At 31.0% G+C, this 24,323-nt stretch overlaps 1 protein-coding gene across 6 annotated transcripts in view; it reads right to left on the bottom strand.

Annotated features, from left to right (window-relative positions):
* LOC127735472 (Kv channel-interacting protein 4-like) overlaps positions 1 to 24,323 on the bottom strand; it is a 219,095-nt gene that overhangs the window by 9,043 nt on the left and 185,729 nt on the right. Inside the window, exon 1 of one of the 6 annotated variants that reach the window (XM_052245639.1) lies at positions 21,483 to 21,906. The exons of 4 other annotated variants lie outside the window; for them this stretch is intronic. In XM_052245639.1, coding sequence (XP_052101599.1) covers positions 21,483 to 21,627 — 145 coding nt within the window. In that variant the 5' untranslated portion in view covers positions 21,628 to 21,906. Of the gene's footprint in view, positions 1 to 68; positions 184 to 21,482; positions 21,907 to 24,323 lie in introns of those variants that run through there. One more of the 6 variants, XM_052245641.1, reaches the window with a different exon arrangement.

The raw sequence follows: 24,323 nt of genomic DNA, 5'->3' as shown, positions 1-24,323 counted from the left end.
TAAGTTTGCTTTGCAAATTCTTTCAAATTGTTATCATACTTATATAAAATAACTGGAAAGTGACTTACCTGTATCCAATACCTTATCATGTATTACCCCCATATTTCACACCAATGTAACAGATTTAAGCCAATTAATTGTCATTAAAATCCATTGATTTCCACTACGAATGTAGCTTTTTTTATGTCAAATTGATAATGAACACCTATGAGTTAGTCTTGTGACATGTTTAGTATCTCAACTGAAGCCTTCATTTTAATGATAATACATGTATATGATAATGGTTTTCACAAAAACCTGAACAGATTATATATAAACAAAAGACCAGAAAATGGTCCTGATATTAAGTATTATGTTTATAAAATGGCGGGTTTACTCAAGGGAAATAAGATCAATTATTAATTTTATAAAATTTTAGTAATGTAGATTATAGTCAGTTGGTAATGATAAGTATGATGTGACAGTGATGTTAAAATAGAAAAATAGTAATATTTTATGCTCCTCACAAGAAAAATTCGTCGCCAAGGGGGTATTGTGGTCTTACTCATTCATGATAGAACTGTATTATTTCTCAATCATAAAGAAGACCTTTTATGAGCTATCATGATTGCTTTGCATAATTTTGTAGTTACTCTGTGTTTGCTGTACACCCAAAAGACAGAATTTTTGTAGCCTATCATAAAAAGGTTAAACAATAAAGATTTTGCATATGAGAAATATATTGTATTATATGGTCAATTTAATTTCAAATATTGCTGGTTTAGTAATAATTATAATATATTCTGCGCGACATATTTTTCCCTATTCCTTTATGTTACAGTCTCGATGTGGCAATGCCACCTAGTTAATTATTTACACCTTGTTTATGCTATATTCCAAATTCCAATAGCACTTATTACTTGTTCAGTTCCTTAGAAAACTTGATAAATTTCGACCACCATGTTTTCTTCTATCGTGTTTATTATGGAGCTGGTAACTGCCATAATATTTGTTTCTGTTTTATATTGAGCAATAAATTAGACAAGCAGAAACGTTGTATTTTGTAGGTACATACGGTAGAGTACGATGATATGTCCAACACGAGTAAAATTTTCCACAAACGCGCAAACTGTTTACAGGTTATTGTAAGTAAAGTGATACTTAGAACCTACGGTGTTAAAGTAATCAGAAATTTAAAAGCTGACAACAATAAAATTGTGTTTAACAGGTGATCTCATTCATTTGTAAGTATGTATTTATTGTTTATTGTTTCCCATGATTACATTTTGCCACATACATATAAATAAGAGTCTTCTACCTTCACTTCTCTTAAACTGTTTGATGATGAGGAATGTAACAGAAACATCAAAAGTATAAAATAAAATATGAAAGCAACGGAAATTAGTAGGTCGGAGTGGATTTAACTATAAAATCGATAAGATTCTTCGCCGCCGGCATGATACTTCTGTATCGATTCAGTAGGAGTTGTGTTTCTTTCAATAAAACCAGGTTCGTTTAATACCAGTAAAATTCCATATCTGGAATTATCCGTTTAACTAACGAAGAAAAATATTTGAACTTATATCAAATTACAAAAGTATTAATGTCAATCAGCTAATTTAACTTGAAGATGTACATTCAGATACCGAAGCTGTATTATGCACACTACTAGTAGTATGATAATTCAGATCGCATAGAATGAATAAACATTCTATAAATTGTCTCTCACTTATAGAAATGTAAAAGCACTGAAAGCTGCAACATGGAACTTAGCGTAATCTTTAGAAGTATAGGGCTTTCTGCCGGCAGACTCCTTTGAGAAATGGGTTCAAACGACTCAACTAAAACATTAAACCTTAATTGAAAATATCAATTTCAGCATTACTGCATCTTGTATGGTCTGTGCACTAAAATAGATTACAGTTATTGACGTAGAGTTGCGATTAACCAAACATGGACTGTCTGAATGACGACAAATTTTCCTAAGATGAAAATCATAGTCTTAAAAACGCTTAATCATTATCTCTCAACAGCTTTATATGCCAATTAACCTATTTAGTTAGCTGCGATTGACATTTATTAATGAGTCTAATAAACACAATTATCAACCTTATTAAATAAAAATCAGATCCTGGTCGCCACCTAGGGTTTTATAACAGACGCTTCCACTATCACCAGAACAAGTTTGCTATCTATATAACTACCTATATCTTTATAATTGAAAGGTACACTTAAATTTTAAATTGAAATGGATGCTCATTAATAATTTTGTGATAAATATACCATATTATAATATAGTATCAGATATTTCTTTTTATTCTCTTTATTAAAAAGGAAAATTCAATATTTGCCAATATTGTTACTGGTCTCTCTTAATGAACAAACTTAAAAAGTAAAGAATTTCCAATTAGTTAAAAGATAGCGAGATTAAATATTGAGTTCTTACTACAGGCATCAGAACTGTAGGAATTGGACGAAGTATCATCAATGTTGCAGAAATATTTGGATATGTATTATTACTAAAATGCATATATCGCAAGCATTCGAATAGTGTCCCCTTTTGTCTGGAATAATTTAAATCATATTCTGTAATTAGATAAAAATACACGCACATTTATTCAACATGGCCTTAGAATATTAGATAAAAAATTTCATCACTCTTACACAATTTACAATAAAAATATATTTTCATTTATACGTTCAGAAAGAAACTCTACAAAAATACAAATACAAATTATGAATAAAATGAAATGTATCGATTTATTTACCTATTTCACCAATATGATATGAACTGATTCATGCAGACCTACGAATAAGATATTTCATTGTATATGTGTGCTTATGATATGATACATTTTTCATGCTAAACATTTACGATAACTATTGCAAAATACAGTCTAAATTAAGACAATTCAAACGAACAAAGCAACGGTTGAGAAAAACAATTATTTAGCACACTGAATACTTTTTTTAATACCTTTTAATATGTTAAAGTGTAAAATAAATTGAAACTGTTTCTCTCTTCGTTGCTTTATTCCACTTATGACATGCCTTAAATTAAAATAAAGTTTACAAAAAAGCAGAAAATATTTATGAAACACTGATTCTCACCAACTATCCAAAATGTAAGGTATGGTTGAAAAGAAAATTTAAACATTATTACAAGTAGAATAAGTAATACTGCATTTATAGGCAAATCATATAAAACAATTCTCACTAAATAAGTAAGAAGCCCTCTGTCCATTTGATGTGTTTGTTTAGTAAATACAACCAGGCCAAACTTAGATGCGGCATGGCATCCTCCAACAATTCGAACAAACTTCAGAAGGTCAAAGTATAACGACGACAATACCGTTTACATATTATATGAGAACTTTCGTAATGACGTGTTAAAGCTCACATAAAGGCAACAGTAGTATACCGCTGTTCGAAATTCATAAATCGATTGAGAAAAAACAAATCCGGGTTACAATATTTAAGCGTTATATTTGTGCAATGGTGGTACTTCTATGACAACAAAGCTATTGATGAAAGCGAAATACCTCAATTCAGAGTCGAGTATATGTGAAAATGTGATGGTCAATGCCTTCGCTAATTTTATTATTGGATCAGGCTTTATATCATTACCTTGCCCAGGTTGACATGAGGAAAATGAAAACGTGTTATAATACTTTTCTACGTTTTGCTTCAAAATAATTAATGGTATATGAATGTGATAATGTCTTTTAGTAAGACAAGATACGTTTACCAGTCTGCTACTGTATAAGCCTTATCACATGAAACAACGGACCAAACATTGTTTTAACATCCTTGTCCATGTGTGTCCTTTAGCGTATATTTGTTTCATTACCAATCTTGTCACATCTCCTTATTTTTACATTTGTTTTTGCAACAGCAAACTCAACAAACATTTTTGTATTCAACTAGTAATCACAACTTGAAATGCAAAAATGTTCAACCATTATCTTAATGTAAGATCATGTAAAGTGATTCCATTTTCTTTTTTAATCTTACACTCAGCAGTTTCACATTGAGCCACACAAGCTAAAACGTCGTTATTTATTTGTATTTTGTAAATCTGCTCAGTCTTCAAAAACCATTAGGGGATGTAAAACACGTTGTAATCTTGTTACCTCTTATATATTTTTATTTCAAAATACTGCAATACTAATGAATTATGTGGGAAAATAAACATTTGTTATACATCCTTTGATATTATAATCGATGTTTCTTCACATGGAATATGTTTTAACTATGTTCAATGTAAAATGCATTACCAGAATGTTCTTTGCATTCAATTGATCAAAACAATTTATTTCAATGTTCTTCTTTTATTATACACTAAAACAAAACATTGAATTTCTATCTTGATAGATGGCAGGTGATGTAGAATAACAATAAAGGCTTCATCTGTCTACAACGACAGGGTATATACTAGTTAAAGGTTCAACAAATCCTTTAATTTTCAATGTTGTGTCTTTGCTACTTTTCTTCTACAATGAATCGAAGCTGGTATTCTCCTTTAAATACCAAAATAACTATGCAATAGCCATAGAACATTTGCTCTTCTGGGCGGAGGTAAGTGTGTATAAGTGTTGCCAAATTTTATTATGACACTATTTCCTACAATCAAGGGTAAGATCCCTCCTATTCGTATTGGATAGGGGACTACAATTCCTCGTTGAAACAATGATAGGCAATAGCAGACTACATATGTGCAAAACTTATAAATTCATTTTTAATCAATATAAATCAAGATAATACAAAATCGATTGAACCGAATGGACTTCATACAGAGCGAGACCAGGGTTAATGAAACAAAACTGAACGTCTATGCAAGAGAGCTTTTAGCTTTGGGAATTTAGAGGTTTATATTGAATACATTTGCTTACTGCGTCCTATAAGTAAAACAGAAAACAACATTGGGCTTACTTGTAGGTTAAGTATGCGTTTACAATATTCTTACAAAAATGCAATATATTTAATATAAATAGTGTTCAACACCGTTAAAACACACGACAGTGTAGAGTCAACTTTTATTTTAGAATAATTCAAATTTAGTATGTTAAGTCGTATTTTATTCGTAATAGACATGACAACTAAAAAGTGTATACACGTATTACACCCGTTTCAAAACGTCACGAGTGTGAATTCCTATTCTGACAAAAACCTTCTGTAATAGTTGTTGATCTCCGGACATAATTTCTAGTAAATTTTATTACAATTATAGATAATAAAGATCATTTAATTTAAAGGAGTTTATTGGTATGTAAACTCTGCCTCTTTCTCGCACAAACTAGACGTAAAGTTCATTGGAATGCATTCAGTCGGTTAGTGAGTCGGTCGAGTGTTACATCAATAGACTCCTTCAAAATAAACCCTTTTACACAATTTAGGGAGGACATAAATATTTTTTTTTCTCTGCTGTAGTAATTAGTGAATCTCTTCCAATGAAACGGTTTTGCATTAAGGAATAACATGAGGTGTTCCCATTATTCTAACTATCATACAAACAAACTGGATGTGCTTATCAGATAATTAATGTGTGATAAGTTACGATTTCATCGACTGTTCAATCGCATTCTTGATGAAGTTTAATTAACACAACCGCTCTGAATGCAGCAAAAATAATAGAATTTGAATTATAACTATTTAGAAAAGTACGTTGCAATTCTGTAACTCTATATGAACTATTACGAAAATGTATTCTTATTAGCAGATCTAAATCATATATATTTTTGAATCGCTATCTTCCACAAATGTTATTGTGTCAATGCACAATCATTATTCACGTGGTTTGACAAAAATCTGAATTGCGAAATACGTAGGATTTTCTACTCAAGGAAAAGAATAACTTTGATGTATTTGGCAAAACATTTCGCAATATATGTTCCTCAATGCTCAATGCTCTTCGGCATTGTACTTTATTTGGCCTTTTAACTTTTTATAGCGTCACTGACGAGTCTTTTGTAGACGAAATATATGTCTGGCGTACACAATGAGCCTGGTATCATTTATGAGTTTTTATACGCCCGTTTACGGGACGTATTATGGTATACCGTTGTCCGTCTGTCCGTCTGTCCGTCTGTCAGTCCGTCCGTCCGTCCGTCTGTTTGTCCGTCGTCAACATGTCGGACATTAACTCAAAAACGCTTTAACCAATTTGCATAAAACTTTGGTGAATTGTTTATATCTATTGACGTGAGCTCCCTTTCGTTTTTTATAAATTTTAGATTTTACGTTTCCGAGTTATGGGGTTTTATTCATTATAAAAAGGGGGATTTTCCAGTTTTCGGACAATAACTCAAGAATGCTTTCAGCAACTTGCAAGAAATTGTGGTGAATTGTTTATATCTATTGACATGAGCTCCCTTTCGATTTTTATATATTTTAGATTTTACGTTTCCGAGTTACAGGGTTTTATTCATAAAAAAAGGGGGATTTTCCAGTTTTCAGACAAAAAATCAAAAATGCTTTCAGCAGTTCTTATGAAACTTTGGTGAATTGTTTATATCTATTGATGTAAGCTCTGTTTAGAATTTTATAAATTTTACATTTTACATTTCTGAGTTATGGGGTTTTATTCATTAAAAAAGGGGGGATTTTCCAGTTTTCGGACAATAACTCAAATATGCTGTCAGCAATTCTCATGAAACTTTGGTGAATTGTTTATATCTATTGATGTAAGCTCCCTTTACATTTTCATAAATTTATAATATGACATTGAGAATTAATTGAACTTTAATTATTGAAACCTTTAAAAGTCAACATTTTTATCATGATCAAAACCCATGAAAAGATCGACAATGCATTCAAAGTACTGTTTAATAGTACTTTTGATTGCAACAAATATTAATTATGCTTCATATTTCAAACGTAACCATGTTTTTGTTTCCCTAAATGTCGGGCCTTTTATCGAATTCTATAAGGTATGGGTTTTACTCAGTGTTGAAGGCCGTTAGGTGACCTATAGATTCTAACTTCTACATCATTTGATCTCTGGTGTTAAGTTGTCTCATTGGCAATCATCCTACATTTATATATTTATGTTGATCTTGGATTCTATCCATTATGTCATAAAAAACTCAATTGTCCTAACGTTTAACTTGATAAACTAAAAGAAACTTATCAATTTGTTAAATGTCTAATGTCAAAAACAATACATTCAAAATTAGAATAAAAAAATATAAGGGTCAATGATAGGATCTTGAACGTTCAACCTAAATATAAGTTAAATATTTTATAATATGCTACCTTAGATTACAAATGATTGATGTCTAACTTATACATTACTCTAAATGTTAGCTTTGATCACTTCCTAGTATCGCATTGTATTGTAAAGTACATGTAGATAACACATACAACTTCAAGGATTTAGTTCTAAATTTTCAATTTTTCAATCTCATAGAATAAAGGGATTAAGAAAAGCATCAAAACAACCGCTATGACGATGTGTAATGTTAAGATTAAAGCTATGATAAGCCCAATTCTAACTTTTCCTGGCAAATAATACGTTGTCGAATGTAGGTAACAGTATAAATAATCATTGATATGGTCATAATTATAAATTAACTGTTTACAAAACTTAGATTTTTTCGAAATACGAAGTATTTTCTATCTCAGAAATATATTATCTTAGCTTAATTTGGCATTAGCTTTCGGAATTTTGGGTCCGTAATGCTCTTCAACTTCGTACTTTGTTTGGTTATCTAAATTTTTTTTTATTCCCCCCTAGCGTCACTGTTGAGTTTTTTGTAGACGAAACGTGCGTCTGGCATACACAACTTTAATCCTGGTATCGATGATGAGTTTATTTACCGATTTCCGAAGACCGGTGCGTCACAGAGATATATTCTCTCTCTCCCTTTCAATTTATTTTACGTTAAATCCGTAGATTTGAGTTGCGTAACAAAACCGTATCCGTATGTATTACAATATCATTACTGTTATCAGACAGCCAGATGAGTAGGTGTTATGCGGGACGTTAATGATTTTTTATTCCAATTTGTAATCAATGCTTCAAAAAAAAGGTTAAATACTTCTTTCTATTTTCATTTAAATTTTTCAACGGGTATAATCAAATCTTTTTGTTTTATTTGATTTGCATTTATCACAATTTTATATCTGGTATAGATCGAAGTTAAATAAAGTTTGGACGTGCATGTATGGTGCATACAACTAATTTCAGTATGTTGTAATTTTGTATAGCAACATACAAAGGAAGTTTTCATCATATCTCATGATTTCCTTTAGTGATTGTGTTTGATTGCCTACAATGCGTATTATGTATGTAGACTTTTCATAATGACAAAGAAATGTACCCAGAAAATGCAAAATAAAATATCAAAGATATTCAGGAACTGATTTTTCTCATGATAATATGCTAATTTTTATCTGAATTGTTCATTGGTGTAGGAATAAAAATAGAAATAGACTTCGATTAATTTCAACGAGACAACTATCATTAAGATGCAATTAAACCAGAAAAGATATTAATGAGAAGCAATAGGAGAAGTCCACACCATTAGTGAACCTATGAACATTCCCGGATCCTAACAAGTTGTGAATAAATTTAACAGAAACAACCAAATCTCTTTCAACAACAAAAACATTCTTTCTAAGTTTCAAACAGAAGTTAAATGATCTTTAGGTGTAAATGCAATTAGCAAATAAGCGAACGTTACCAAAGTGCTTACTTCAAACTATTTACTAAAATGTACGTCTTGAAGAAACTATTAAAAAAAAATGTCGGAGGTACAAAACTTATCACCCCTTCATACTTCTTTACGGAAGAGATAAAATTCAATTTTTTATACTTTTTCCTGTATAACTACATCAACATGTAAACCTCCTCTCATTTGTAAAACTTCCCCCTGTACGTTTCTGTTTTTCTTCAGACACAATCACAATTTGCGTTTAAAGACAAATGAGCTCTACGAAATAATAGCCTCAAGTTGTAAGATAAATTCAATCCATACTTGAATAAGCGCTTTACGTAAACCAGAAATATCATTTTGTTCATATTCGTTATCAACGGAGTTGTGGCTACTTGTAAATTCAGCAGATACCTGATCAAGGAAATATCAAATATTAATGAATCAAGTTTTGCATGTACAACATCGATTTTGGCAACTATTCCATATTATAACAGAATGTATGACTAGACTATTGGCATTTATCGTCATATTTATCCCATTAAAAAAGGCTGCAACAGCAGTGTCCAAACGAATAAATCATTAAATCATTATATATGCGCATAAACGATCTTACACTGAAAACAACCAATACTACAAAACAGCTGTCGGGGTTGTTACTCAACCCAACGATGATAAGATTATATTTTGATCTTCAGTGGTGAATTCCGAAATAGCAAAAAAGTAATGATTCCTTCCTAAATACACGTGCAGGCTTTGCATTTTGTACACAATAATCAACCTTTTGTCTCATTTTAACATACTCAACTGTAAACATGCTTACTTTTTCTTAATTTTTGGTCAATAAAAATTAAAAAATAACTTATAGTATTATTAAAGTACAAAGAAAGATTAAGGTTTTTTTTTTATAAAAGCGATGTCTACTATAAGGGACAAACATTTGATTTTCGGGAAGGGGGGCCGGGGGCCGGGTCAGAAGGATTTTAAAGATGAACATCCTGGCCTGGTAAGAGCTACACATAAATAACCTTGCATAAAAAAGGATGAAGTTGAATTTTCTGCAACACAAAATGCAGTGTACAAAAGTGAACATCGGAAGTAAAAAAAAAAAAAAGGATGCGTAGCAACAGAAAAAAATGATGTCAATCCAGAAAAAAAAATATTCCGCCCACAAGCCATTTGTCTCAGTTTTCATTTACAAAATTGTAAGAATTACAAAAGTATTTCGCCAATCGCAAGTGTCTGCGTTTCTCTTTTTGTTCGATAACTGCAAAGAAAAGACTTATTGTACATCACTAACTGAATATGAAATATGAAATATGGCTTCCCATAAAATAAAGTAAATAAAGACAAATGAAATGAAACAATAGTCAACAACAAAGAACAGTACCAAAAAAGCAATTCTAGTTGAAGATAACAAATGATTAATCCGAGAAACCCCATGTTAGGAGAATGCAACACTCTCTGCATTAAAAAAAACTTTGAAACAATTCTTAATTGGTCCGAAGGTGGCACCTTGCTATAGGCAAAAATTTCATCCCTTTCTTAATTTTTTGTTGCAGTCCAAATTTGCTTCTTTGCATAACCTACCTATTAGATGTTTTGTTAATTTGTTCTCGTCCCTAGTAAGCATGAAATGTTTGCAACCGGACGTTAATCGAGTCAAAATGAACCAGTCAAATGAATACGAATCACTGGGTACTAAGTGGGACACGTAAAGGTAAGGTTAATAATTATACTATTAATGTCTGAAAGCCCCGTGCAATACATTGAAAAGTGTTTGGTACCTATGTTACTACGGAGGATATCTTAAATTATGGTACTAATGTTTATTTCTATCTATAAAAACCCGACCAAAGAGCAGAAAACAGCGAGAAAATCCCACACCCGGAGGCGGGCTATATGTATTTGAAAAACATGACCAATTTAAGTTACAAAACTCTGTTGTAAATTAGGAATATACGCTATTACACGTTTATGCACTAGTGTTTCGAATTATCAATTTATGACAATCTATATCATTGCATGACATTAACCCGTACTTACATTTTTGATTTATTAGTTGTAGTAACAACTCGGTCAAGATCCTCATCACTTTACCTATAAATTCAGGCACTGTTATGGTTTTTTACAATCCAAAAGACAACAGGTCATACATAAATAATATCTGGTTCAATTCAATATCGTCTGATATTAAAATCTCTTATGTGGTTATTGTTTTTATTTGTATGGGGGACGAGGGTGAATTTTAACCAAAATTTATTTGTCTTTATGGTTGAGAACGAAAATAACTATGTACGTATATGCAGATCAGTTTTCAGTTTATACAGTGAGTGGCGGTTCAGTGTCGTATAAAACATAAAAAAAAATCGTCGTGTGTTCCATTACTAATTTTGCTTTGAAATTGAAATTTGACTTTCAAAATGGTCTATGATAAAATTGAGAATGGAAATGAGTTCATATTATGTATCTTTAAACCCTTTACAAGATGGTTTCGCTTTACATGACCTTAAACCTTTTACAAGATGGTTTCGCTTTACATGACCATGCAATAGACAAGAATTAAGTACACGCATTATAAAACTTTTTTTATTGGTTTGATTGCACAAGAGTATTAATATCTATATTCAAATCGAATATATATCGAAATTCGTGACTTCAAATAGCTTTTCCGAACTGACTATCAGCAAAGGTCAATTTGTACAATAAATTGAGTAATATATCTAAGAGAATTTAAACCCGTAAGGATATACTATGCCAAAAGGCGATAAAAATTGAATTTTTGTAAAAACGAAAAAATACAATATCTTATTTTCAAACCATTGCTATGACGTCAGCCTATTGATCAACCGTGGTTTTCTATCTCGAACCAACGGTTCTTAAATAGGTAGCTAAAATTGAGTCACCTATAATATTCAATTGTTCGCCCTGTTGCCTACGGGCCTAGTGGTATTTTTTTTTTTTTACGAAATAACGTTTTTTGGTTTTATTTCCGTGCAAAGCTAAAAGTTAGAAAAACAAAATAACTCCCTTCTATTGAATTTCAATACAAATTCACTTGACAAATCTTGACAAGAATTTTAACAGCTAAAAAATGCAAAATTAATATACATTGAACAGCCAAAATTTTCTTAGGTCTACTTAGCTTAAGCTGAGACAAATGTTATAACAATTAATAGTATTTTCCAGTCCTGCTGAGTCGGGAACCTTAGTTTTAGTAGATAATGGTTATCAAATATAAAGTTTATTTTTACTTTGAATTTAAAAAAGATATATTTGATACATCAATTTTTCGGGCGCTGAAAGTCCAACGTTTTTTAAATTATCATTGAAACCATTTCGAGTCAAACCTTAATATTGTATCAGACAATTGACTTTCAAACCAAAACAAAACAAACATCCTAATAAACATTTTCAGATACCGTAATAAAATATTATTGCTTTACTCTATGTACTTTCCACATTGATCAAAACAAGTTAAACATATTCATTATATAGAATTCCTATGCAATATTTAAGTGGTTGACTATTTATCATAGCTATATAGATTTTGACGTTCCATTCCATTATATATTGATGAATCATTCTTGATATTGCAGGATGGCTTAACAATAATAAAGTTAACATATCAGTAGAATATTCCATTATTTTGATCTTTTGCAAGATCAGCAAGTGTACTAAAGCAAGCGTTATGATGAATATTATCAGAGCTAAAATAAACTCATCAAAGATACCAGGTTTATAGTTTTGTATGCCAGACGCGTGTTTCCTTTACAAAAGACACATTAGTGATGTTATGTATCATGCCCTTTTTGGGCCGATGATTGCTTTGAATAAAGTATTCGATTTTTATTCGTGACGCTAGAATCAAAATGGTTAAAAGGCAAAAAAATAAAAAGTTCAAAGTTAAAGAGCATCGAGGAATCAGTAGTCTGAAAGGTTTTGCCAAATACAGCTAAGTAACCAATATTTACGTCAATAAGCTTAAATTTACTCGATTATTTAAAACAAAAAAGTTTACAATAACGAGATAATAAAACTTCGTTATATTTTGTGATAGTTCCCAAGGGTGCAAAAGGGTATGGATATTGATCCCAATTTCTCCTTCAGGTCTTAAGGATAAAGGGAGGGTCGATATCAGGGATTCGTACGTGAATATTAGCTGAACTTGGAATATTGTTTGCTGCACTTCCACAAAATAGTTCGTGCAAATCTAAAACAAATCCGTAACATTTTATACTTGCTCAATCTAAATACCAGTCCTGTGCTCCTCAGTAGGACTTGGGCTCTTGTACTTCTAGAGAGCATGAGGCTATCGTTGTGCAAAATTAATTGTGTACAAGTATCTTATCAAATATTAAGAATTATTTATGGAAACAATTTTGGAAATAAAATTTCATTGAAGGCAGTTATGTGTACTAATCAGGTTACTTAACACATTAATGCTTACAGCTCATGATTATAATTTCATTTCGCAATAACGCTCTTGTCATTGTAGTAAGAACGTGGATGGCAGAATGATTGACATTTCTTCATTTCAATATCATTTTTTTGCTTACATCGTGAATATTCCCCCTACCGGCAATACAAATATACAATTCCAATCAATTTCAGAGATAATTTTTAATCATCTTACGAATATCTTTGACAGCTTCCTTGCTAGCATGTCAATTTCATCGAGCCTGTTTTTACACTTACATTAACATTGATGAAATAAGAAGATTTTTAAAGAAGAAACAAGAAAGAAAGATTTTTGTCCTATCCTTGATGTTTCAAGATAACAATAGACAGAAGCGGTGTTATTTACATAAAACAGCTTCATTCTTATAAATTAAACATGTAAAGAATCTATTAATGTCAAAAACATTTGTTGATGTATAATGTTAGTAGTAATTATTGACAAAAATCCATATTTCCGTAAAATATACACGTGGTTTTCTCCGACAAACAGTATATAGCTGAATTGATATGGAACTATTGTCCTTCCGAGACTATTAAACTGAGAAAAATAATACGCGAAGCCATAACAAGTACCACACACACACACACACACACACACACACACATATATATATTATTAGGATTTCTAAAAAAGATCAATTATTTAAAATGAGAAAGTAAACTTTTTTTTAAAAATTTATTCATACGGTATATTTGTAACGCCTTTTTGTGTATATCCGCTCACTATAACTTATCTATGTTACTACAATCTTGTGTGAGATACGAAAATATAAAAAAAGACCCCCACCCGCCTGTCCCCTAAAGAAACAACAAAAAAAAAAACAAAAAACAAAACAAACGGGAAACTCCGACAGAAGAGAAAAAAATCATCAAATGTCAAACGTCAAGCCATACTGAATGATTCATTAAAACATTTTGTTCGGAAAATTGTGAGGGTTGAAAACAAATTCACTCCAAAAGTGCTTCTATTTCTAACCCCACCCAACTGACTCGATCAACTGTTCAACCTACGGTATTCTACAATCTTAATTTTGTTCAATAGGCCCCACAATTTCAGTGACTTAAGAAGTACTCAAGCCCTCATGAATTTAATTATTTACCATGATCTTACTAATTAATTATATAATCGCCTAAAAAAAATAAGCTCCGAGTGAAGTATCTTTTGGTACTATACAACAATACAATAATTCAGCACACATTTACGAAGCCGTCAGACGTTATCCGAGGGGAATACTTTTAATTCAATTTTACTTGATTGAATTGTTGTTTGCATAGCAGAGATTCTGTGGAAATTCGATTACTACCAGTGGCATTGACTTAACATAATGTCTAACAAGACCAAATCAATAACCTGTTGAAAATATTTACTGTAGCATTTAATTTGGGATACGAGAGATATATAATTACTATCGGTAAGTCGACCGAAACGCAGATTTTTCTGTCGGAACCGGACGCAGGTCTTCTACCATGTCTCTTGTTTGGTGTTAACACCCATGCAACACAAATGTGCTGTATCGATGTGAATAACATGGAAATTATGATGTAAAATGAAAAAGAGGCTTTACGTGACACATAAGCATATACACAGACGCTTTTCATAGTAAAACTGAACAAACAAACGAATTTCCCTCAAACATTTCTCCTTGTTGACTTGTTGAAAACCATTGAATTTATACATTTTTTTTTAATTTGTCTAGTTCGTAATATCTGTATCGCTGTAAATATTAATTTATGATAATTCTATATAAAATAAGAAGATGTAGTATGATTGTCAATGAGACAACTATCACCAGATTTCATATGACAAGGATATATCAATTAGAGCAACATGACCAACTTGACCAACTGCCTAATGCATAAACTATCGTCGTGTGTATTCTTGAAATATGAATAAATTTGTCGTAAAAATAAATAACAACTATGAAACACAAGAACCATATTGATCATGGAATTTTAGTAGTCTACTAGTACAGTGGTTTAAGACTTGCATGATTGATTATGACAAAGCCAATAATGAAAATATGAGCGTAATTTGTGATAACCCACATGAGACATCTAAAGCATCTATGTTATTAATGAAGGACGATGGTCGTATAGGAAGAACGATACTAAAATGTCAGTTACCATCTTCTATACAAAATATAACATGATAGGAAAAGTAAAGTTTAACTTAAAAAAAACTACCGTTCTTTTATATATGCCCTGTTCAGCGATTCAGTATAGAATAAAAAAAAATGAAAACAACACGTTATAAATTTCATGCGTCCGAAGCGCTTTTCTGGATTCACCTTCATCAGGAACGCTCATAGCCGAATTTTTGAAAGCTAAGAATATATAAGAATCGAAACAGTTGAAGAGTAATAGCTGTGTTCATAAAAATGTACAAACTAAATGTTTATCATTTGTTTTACTTATTCGTGTAAAGATAAGGAGATGAGGCACGATTGCCAATAAGACATCCACCAAAGTTCAAATTTAGTGGATGTAAGCAATTATGTTGATTTAAGACCAATGAAGAAATGGAGATTTTGGTTAGTCGTCAATGTAAGTGATGAGCCAACGACGCAGTGTTGATGACTATAATGCGATCTGAAATGTTTGAATATACTAATGATAACTTAAGTTTTTAAAGCTATTTTGCTGAAATCATTTGTGCTGTTAATTTTTGAGAGTGTTTTTGTTCACTTTCTTTTAGGGACAACATTTGATACGGTTAAGCATGAACAGATACCGAACCCTAGCAATATACAGTACGAGTCCTGTTTAATCATACTAAAAGTGTAAACAATATTGAATTTGTCGAACTGTGGGGTTTCCATTAAGACTGGACGAATTGAAATGACAATAAGGGTGAGTTGAGCGCTCACAAACATGTGTCTGTCTCAGCTTTTTATAAAAAGATGAAACATTGAACCTACCTACTCATTTCCAGCAATAGGGGTTCTAATTTAAACTTACACTTTCATTGTTATATATATATATTCATTAAAATTATTATTCAAGCGTGAATCATCGGAAGAAGATTTTTAAATGATTTCGATCATAAAAACAAATTCCCAGCTTCCAAGACAAATGCTATCAAATTTTCTTGATTATGCGATATATTGCTATCGAGGCTAATAATTAACCAGATAAACTGACATCAAACAGACTTTGACATTATAAAGAATAGTATCCTCTATAACAAATATGATACAACAATAATGTTAGCGGTAAGTTGTAAAGGTTAATGTTTCTGATTTCTAAATTAAACATGCAAAATACATAACACATTCTAACAACCCAAGGTTTATTGAAGAAATGTCACTATATTTGATATTCAATGAGAAGGTTTGGTTACTCAATCGAAGTATGTTATCCATATAGAACTATGAAATTCATTGGAAAAAGTCTTCTTTCTACGGGTTTTCCGACGGAAATTCAGTAATTGGTGTGGGGTTGTATAGTGGGTGCGCGGGCGGTCGAATGCAGTTGTTTTCCTGTAATGACTTATGAGACAGTAAACCAATGGCTTTTCAAATTTTAATATCGTTTTACTGTTGACAAAACGGTCAATACTGACGATTTTCACTTCTATCGTTCAGTAATTATGGTCCTTGATTAATTTGAACATGGCAACTTTTGTTGTTTCTGTGCAATTTCTTATGAATCGGCTAACCTGTGCTTTCAAATTTTGATATTGTGTTAATGACAAAAGGGAATTTCAATTACCTGCTCTCTTATTAAGTTCAATTGTGGTTACTTTCACAATACATCCGTTGTACAAAAAAACTAGTTGCTGTCAATTTGACAGCTCATTTTTTTTTTTGTAATTTAATTTTAAACTTGTAACATGTAGACTTCTAGATACAAATGTACGATAAGGGACATTTGCTCAACATGAAAGAGTAAATTACATACATCACCAAATTTTGTAAAATGTCAAGTGTTAGAAAAAAGGAATTGAGATCGTTTAGACTGAGACAGATTGAACTTTTAGTATTGTGATATGTGGCAAAAATGTACGTTTTACACAGATCGTTTTATTAAAATGTCAAAACAAGAAAAGACACATTTTACATCAATTTGCTTCATTTGGAATGCTTTTGACTATGTACAGTAGCTTTCACGACAATAACCGGTCCATCGATTCAAACAAATTTTAAGCAGGATTCAAAACAATTCTACCTTATGAAGTCATCCTCATTGTTAGAACTTATTGCTTACCTATCGTATTTAATAACGAAACTTTTCAACCGACGATAAAAGAAAACATCATGTTTATTGTATTCTATAGGAAGTTACGAACGACTGCGTTTCATACAATCCAGAAATGCATATTCATATACAAAAAAGTGGAATAGTCTACATCATGTACGATAGAATCTGCATTGACGCTATGGAATATAAGGAGGCTTTCATTATAAATTCTGTCTTGATGTTCTAAATAATGTAAATAAGTGAATTTAATGTCGAGAACCGCATATTTTAGTAGAATCCAAGGTTGTCATCAGCAAGTGTTAAAACACATTTTTCGTACTAGTATTCTAATTTCATTGCAGAAGTTAATTGGTGTGATATTTAATATTTACAGGAACTTATTATGCGTTTGCACCTACTTCGTAGTTAACCACTTCTCCCAAAAAGGTGACATAATGTTTTAAATTGAGCATTTTTTGTCGGTTAGGCAAATATCCAAACGTTCACATAGTTACACAGACACGCTACATGTCTATAAAAGTTACATATATTTATGAACTGAGATTTTTTTCATTTACAATACGCAATCGTACTACTCGGATAAAACCGAAAAAGACATACGAGAATATGCAATTTGAAAAGGAAATGTATTAACAGTTTGTTTCTAATCGGAAATCATACTATTGCTTAAATATATTGATCAACCATACAGACACTTAAGCTCTATCCTATTTTGATGGAATAAATGTCTTGTCTTGATACAAAGACAAATATGACAAGAAGTGGAATTTGTTTTATGGTATTTTAAGCTATTATTGAACAGTACGCAAGAAATATCGAACATTATAACGCAATTAATCAAAGTCGTCAATATTAATTCCCAGAAACGCTCAAATGTTAAAAGGTTATTTCTGAACATGTTTTACTTACAATCACTGATTTCTGATAACACATAAACTCGCACACACACACATCACCACACGAATATATGAATATATGAATACCAAAATGACTACATTAATAAAAAACTGCCTCTAAAATTTAGACCGGTCACTTTCAATTTGCCTCATACGGGTAACTTAAGTTACTCAGGAACAATTTCGAGTATTATATACCGTTTAATAATTCATAGTTTTGTCTCATCGTGATTTGTATAGTTTTAACTCCCTCAGGAACAAATACATTAGACGAGGTTGAAAACTCTTTTGAAAGATTCTGGTTTCGTAAATGTAGCTAGAGACAAATAAATTTATTTTGTTTTCAAGGCTATATGCATGTGAGCATGTCTGACAAAGGTTTTGAGTTTGCTAGGTTAGAAGCGTTTTTCGATTATATTTGTTTATGCGGAAAATATTTAAGAATATCCACGAAAATGCTTGAAAGCAGCAAATTTGGTACGTTGTTGATTTATATATTTTATCATGACCTGGGCAGTTTGAATGCATTCTGAGTTAAGTATTATGCATGTAAGAAACAGTTTACGGCTTGGTTTTAAATATAATGTCTTTGCATTTCGCCATTCCGCTTGAGAGGAGAGTGTTTCTTTTGGTGCTTGTTTGGGGAAAGTAATATACAAGCAATCTTTCATTTATCTCATAATTCAGTTACAGATTAATGACAAATAGAATACCTTAAACAAATAGCATACCTAAAACAAAATTCTGCAAATGTTTTGTCATATTGTAAAAAAAAATCCATCCATATAAAACTAAATTAACAATAATACAAAAAGTTTTTTTTTATATTGATCATTTTCCTAAAGAAAAAACCTATACATGCTTCCCTTTCCTTTAATCATCTACAATAAATAATCGAAACATGTCATTATAAAAATGAACGTTTGTCAGTTTTATTAATTCCATCTTGCCTCTGAATGGTTTTCTTTACTGCCAGTTTGGTTCCAATTAAATATAGTTATATTTTTTTAATGTGAGACTCTAGTCAGTTGTCTTAACTCCCTTGACCTAGTTTCCTTATACTGAAAATGAAGTTTTCACACTCTTTTTTGAGGCTTCGTTTTTTATGTGTTTGCAGTATTAATAATCCATCAATTTGAAAGCTGTGCAAATATTTATTTCTGTCTTTCCCTTAAAGTGCATGCATATAAATATATATATATATATAAAAGTCTAAATTGAAAACAACGTTCAAACCTATGATTGCGTTGGATAAAAACCGCAATTTTTATACGTGTGCATGTAAAACAAATTTCTTGGTAGAGGGGTCTAAATACAGCACAAACAACAATTTCCAAAAGACCAAAAAAAGTGAAAAAGTCTATTTTAACAAAACGCATTTGACTAACAGGTCGAACAACAGATGTTCTTAAACCCTGCTGACTGCCATTGGCGATTGCCAAATAAATTGATCACCATATCTAACAAAATCGATCTTAATATTAATTTAATACAAATATATATATTTAAAACAAAGTAAAAATCATAATGAAACCTCACTCTTTTACACTGACAGTATGAAAAGAATTGAAAGAATCGAATTAAATTAAATCCAATATTGACAGTGTCTGCGCAAACTCAAGATATAATGCCTTTGTATTGCGTATCAAGTTATGTGTTTGTTTAGTGACTGAAATGACATTGTTCACTTAATTCTGTTTTAACTCGTTCATTCTTAATTGAAAATATCAATAATTTACGTTTAAGTGCAAATATGGCTCAGCTGTTTCATGACTTGTTTCATGCAGGGTTTATGTTGTGTCTTTTGCAATTCAGATAAGTTAACTACCAATGGCGTCAAGGCTAGGTTTTGCGAATGCATTCTAACGCAAACATTTGTGTATACATTCCTTAAAGGTTTTCGCCAAGAATCTAAGTTTTTGAACTGACGTCAAATATCAAGCATATCAATCACAACGAAACGTCACAATTTTCTAGGAAATAAGTTAAATGAAAATGCAAAGGGATGAAAACACTTCTTTATCTTTATTTGCTTTATTTATAATCAAAACTATCATATAGGTAAAACATCAAACGATGATTCGATTAAGTTTTGGCAAATAGTCGATGAAACTCACAGACATTCGCAATCTTTTATCTGATGATATAAAAGTGGGAATGGAAAATACCAATAGGCAACAAAACAACTAAAGTCACGGAAAAACAGTCAACACCTTTGTCAAAAGCAAATCGACCAAAATATCCGGAAAATATAGATTTGGATTTACAGAGAACAAAACTGAATTAACATGATTTTCAATTTTCGGATATGTTCATCGTTATTCTAGTCTTTATCATAAAATCATTTGTTGACATAGTTGTTTGTTTTATAGTGTTTAAGATTATATCACAATGTTGACTGCTGTACCCCAATTTTTGACAATTTTACCTATTATGTCTTTGATTTGCTCACACTTTTTTGTCAATATGATGGAATTATATGCGACTGTCATACAAGTAAGAGGTTTAGATAGCTATAAAAAAGCTCAAAGATACCAGGATTGAAATTTTGTACGCCAGACGAGCGTATCGTCTACAAAAGATTCATCAGTGACGCTCGAATCAAAAGAGTTAAAAAGGCCAAATAAAACCAGGTTAAATCTACCATTTTCTACATAAGTAAATGCCTGTACCAAGTCAGGAACATGACAGTTGTTTTCCATTCGTTTGATGTGTTTGAGCTGTTGATTTTGCCATTTGATCAGGGACTTTCCGTTTTGAATTTTCCTTGGAGTTCGGTATTTTTGTAGTTTTACTTTTAACAACTGAAAAATTTTCCTTAATTTAATAACAATTCTTTTACAATTATTTCAATTGATTCTACGCATTTGAAATACAATTGACGACATTCAAATTGTTTACTACTAAATACCAGTATTAGGGTAATGATTTTTATTTCCATTATTCTTAAAATACTTAACATCATACAGAAGCATAATTGAAATTATCAGAATTTGTCTTCTTTGTTCCTACTGCTCATTAACCCCTTTAATGATAGATATTAAGGTTTTTTTCAGCATTAATGGACATTTGTTTTACTTGAATATTTAATAAAAATGAAAATTTAATTGCTTCCTATGGAACCATAATAATGCATTCCTTAATGGCTTTTAAAAATAATTTTCCGAAGTTCATGTTAATGGCTCATGAATAAACACTTAAAAAAACATATTAATTAAAAAATGATACAGTTAACATCAAATTATCATATGAACTTTTTAAAGGCTAAAAAATATATACTCTTCGTGCTTACCTTTTTCCTTTGTGAACAGACGGTGTTTCCTTAAAGGCGGGAAAAGTCTATAAATAATCATCCGAAACATCCGGGTTCCTTTCTCAAGGTTTTTGGCAATTTTTAAGCGCGATATATATTCACACTTTTTAAACCATACACACATAGGTAGTTTTTTAATCAAGGGAAGAGTAATCCGTAGACTTTTCTAGCTATGTCCTTGCCAAAATCCATTATCCAATTATTTTGAAATACTGAACAATTGATCGGCTGTCAAATTTAAAAAAAAAAACAGGTGTTACTATGCAAATTACTGGTTTTATGACATCAATAATAACATAACTGTGTTTTAGTTTACATCCTGATGTAAATATAAGTATAGTATTTCGGTAATCATCAATTCATTTAATGTCTGAAATGAGTGCTTTGAACAGTATTGCCTCGATGTGGAATATACCATTATGTAAATACAGGTGGTTTCATTGATCACTTATCAGTATTGGCAATATTTCATCTGTGAAATAATAGCTTCATGTTTTTATTATAAGAGATGAGCAGTTCTAGCACGACCGTAACAATCAACTTCAGTCACTTGAGAGATGGCCTCGCTTGAACTGTTAATGAAGTTTGGAACCGTACGATGCATTACCTATTTATTATAAGCTTTTACTATAAATATTTTATGCACGTAATTGATTGCTTGACAAGAGATACAAGGGCCAGGCTTAAAACACAGTTGTAATGAGAATTCTAAAAATGTATTTATCTTCAATTCATATAGTATTCTCTGCAAAGAGATCGAACCGGTTTAATAATTTAACTTTCATTGACTACAATTAGAACTTGAATATTAAAATTGTTAAAAATTAAGCAGTCTTTATGGGAATCGATTTAGTAGTGAAATATTTAGCTATTTCAAGATACACAATCAAATCAAAATAAAAGTTCTTTGAAAACTTTGATGAGGAGAATTATGATAGTAATATCCTTCTATTTATAAATCAGAAAGTAATAGTTTTGTAGCTGATAGTATATACATTTGGTAATACATGTAAGTTCAAATAATTATTTTCTTTATTCATCGGAACATAGTGTTTATAAAAGGATGAGTTTTCAAAACATTTCTTTTATCTACTAAAAACAAGCATAATATAATCAAATTATATATTATATGAATATATTAATTACAATGTTATACATCTAAATAAAAAAGAGATAAGGGAAATACAATCTCACAAGTCGTTAACAAATTGAAGACGCCATGCAAAGTAACGAAAAACGACAAAAAATAATACCCCTAAAACAAGCAGCAGTATACAAAAGTCAACATAGAAAACTAGACTGAGCGACATGAACTCAATCAAAAACTGGAGTAATCCTGGTGCAGACAGCACAATGGATAAAAGAAAAAAAAAAACACGCACAGACAATTATAAGTCATAAGATGGCCACGAATGAACACTGAAATAAGATGGTGACGGATAGAACTGTCCTTGGAATAAGGTGGTCACATACATTATTTGGAATAAGATGGTAAGACAGAGTATTTGGAGTAGGCGGGTAACGCACAATATTTGGAAAAGGGTGGTCACGACCATTATTTGGAATGAGATATCAAATAACAGTTTTGAAATGAGATGGTAATGAACAGTATTTGGAATGAGGTGAATCCCTTTAGAAAATACATTTGGCATTTTGTAAACTAGTACTTGGAACCAGAAAGAATACTTTCAATTTAGAAACAAGATTGGTAAGGTTAAGGCTACAGTAATTCACCGATCAAATCTCGTACATCGATTACAACCTAACATTTATTAAATGTATATACAATCAGCTCTAGATCTATAACTATTTCAAAATTAATTTATAAATATCAACTATACCACCTTTTTTGTTGGCGTCTTTATTAATTTATTTTTATGTTTGTTTGAGTTCTTTAGTCAATTGTGATGTATGTTTACATATTTTTGGTTGCTGGTTCCAAATATGGTATATTAACTTATTATGTCTGTTTTGGTTGCTCACCCATGTTTGAAAATACAACGGAACTATAACCAACTCTCATACAATTGGAAAGTTAAGCTAGCTATAAAACCAGATTTAACACACCATTTTCTTCCAAAAATGCCTGTTCAAAGTCAGGAATATTATGACAGCTGTTTTGACTAGTTCCGTTGGTTGATAACATTTGAATTTGTAAGTTTTTATGGACGTCCCCTTTTTGAATTTACCTTGGAGTTCGGTATTTTAGTTATACTTTATCAAGTTCATATTTGTCTAATTGAAATTAGAGATACTCTATGTATAAAATATGATGTTACTTTGAACAAACTAAATGTAAAGGACAGACATGTTAAGTGTTTGTCATTTGTCAAATACTTATAACTAAAAGAAACAGTAGATTACTGATGTTCAAATCTCAAAAATCGACCAAAAAGATGCAAATCATGATCAAGAAAAGAAATGATGGAATCGCATGACTCCAAAAGGAGTGAGACCGTTATAAACTGCCTTTACATGAATTGAAGTTTATTTAATGTAATCAAAAGATTTCTTTTAGGAACTATTGTCAAAATATCAAAAGATAAACCTCTTTCATCAAAGCAGAAGATATATAAGTGCTTGCAATAGCATAGACCAATATGAAAAAAATTTCCCCAATAAAATTAAATAGTGTCAGAATGGACTACTGATAACGTACTACAAGTAACGTAGCATCCAAACATTCAGACAGAGAAAATAATCTCTAAGCATACATATATTAATATCTGTTTGAAATCATAACGGTTATTATCAGAAAATGTAAATAACAGAAAACCAGACACTACCGAACCTCATTTATATCGCATACAAAATAGACAT

The sequence above is a fragment of the Mytilus californianus genome, unplaced genomic scaffold (genome assembly GCF_021869535.1).
Source record: "Mytilus californianus isolate M0D057914Y unplaced genomic scaffold, xbMytCali1.0.p SCAF_3, whole genome shotgun sequence".
Taxonomy (NCBI): domain Eukaryota; kingdom Metazoa; phylum Mollusca; class Bivalvia; order Mytilida; family Mytilidae; genus Mytilus; species Mytilus californianus.
Note: the sequence above shows the minus strand (reverse complement) of the source record. Positions and strands in the feature narration are given on the sequence as shown.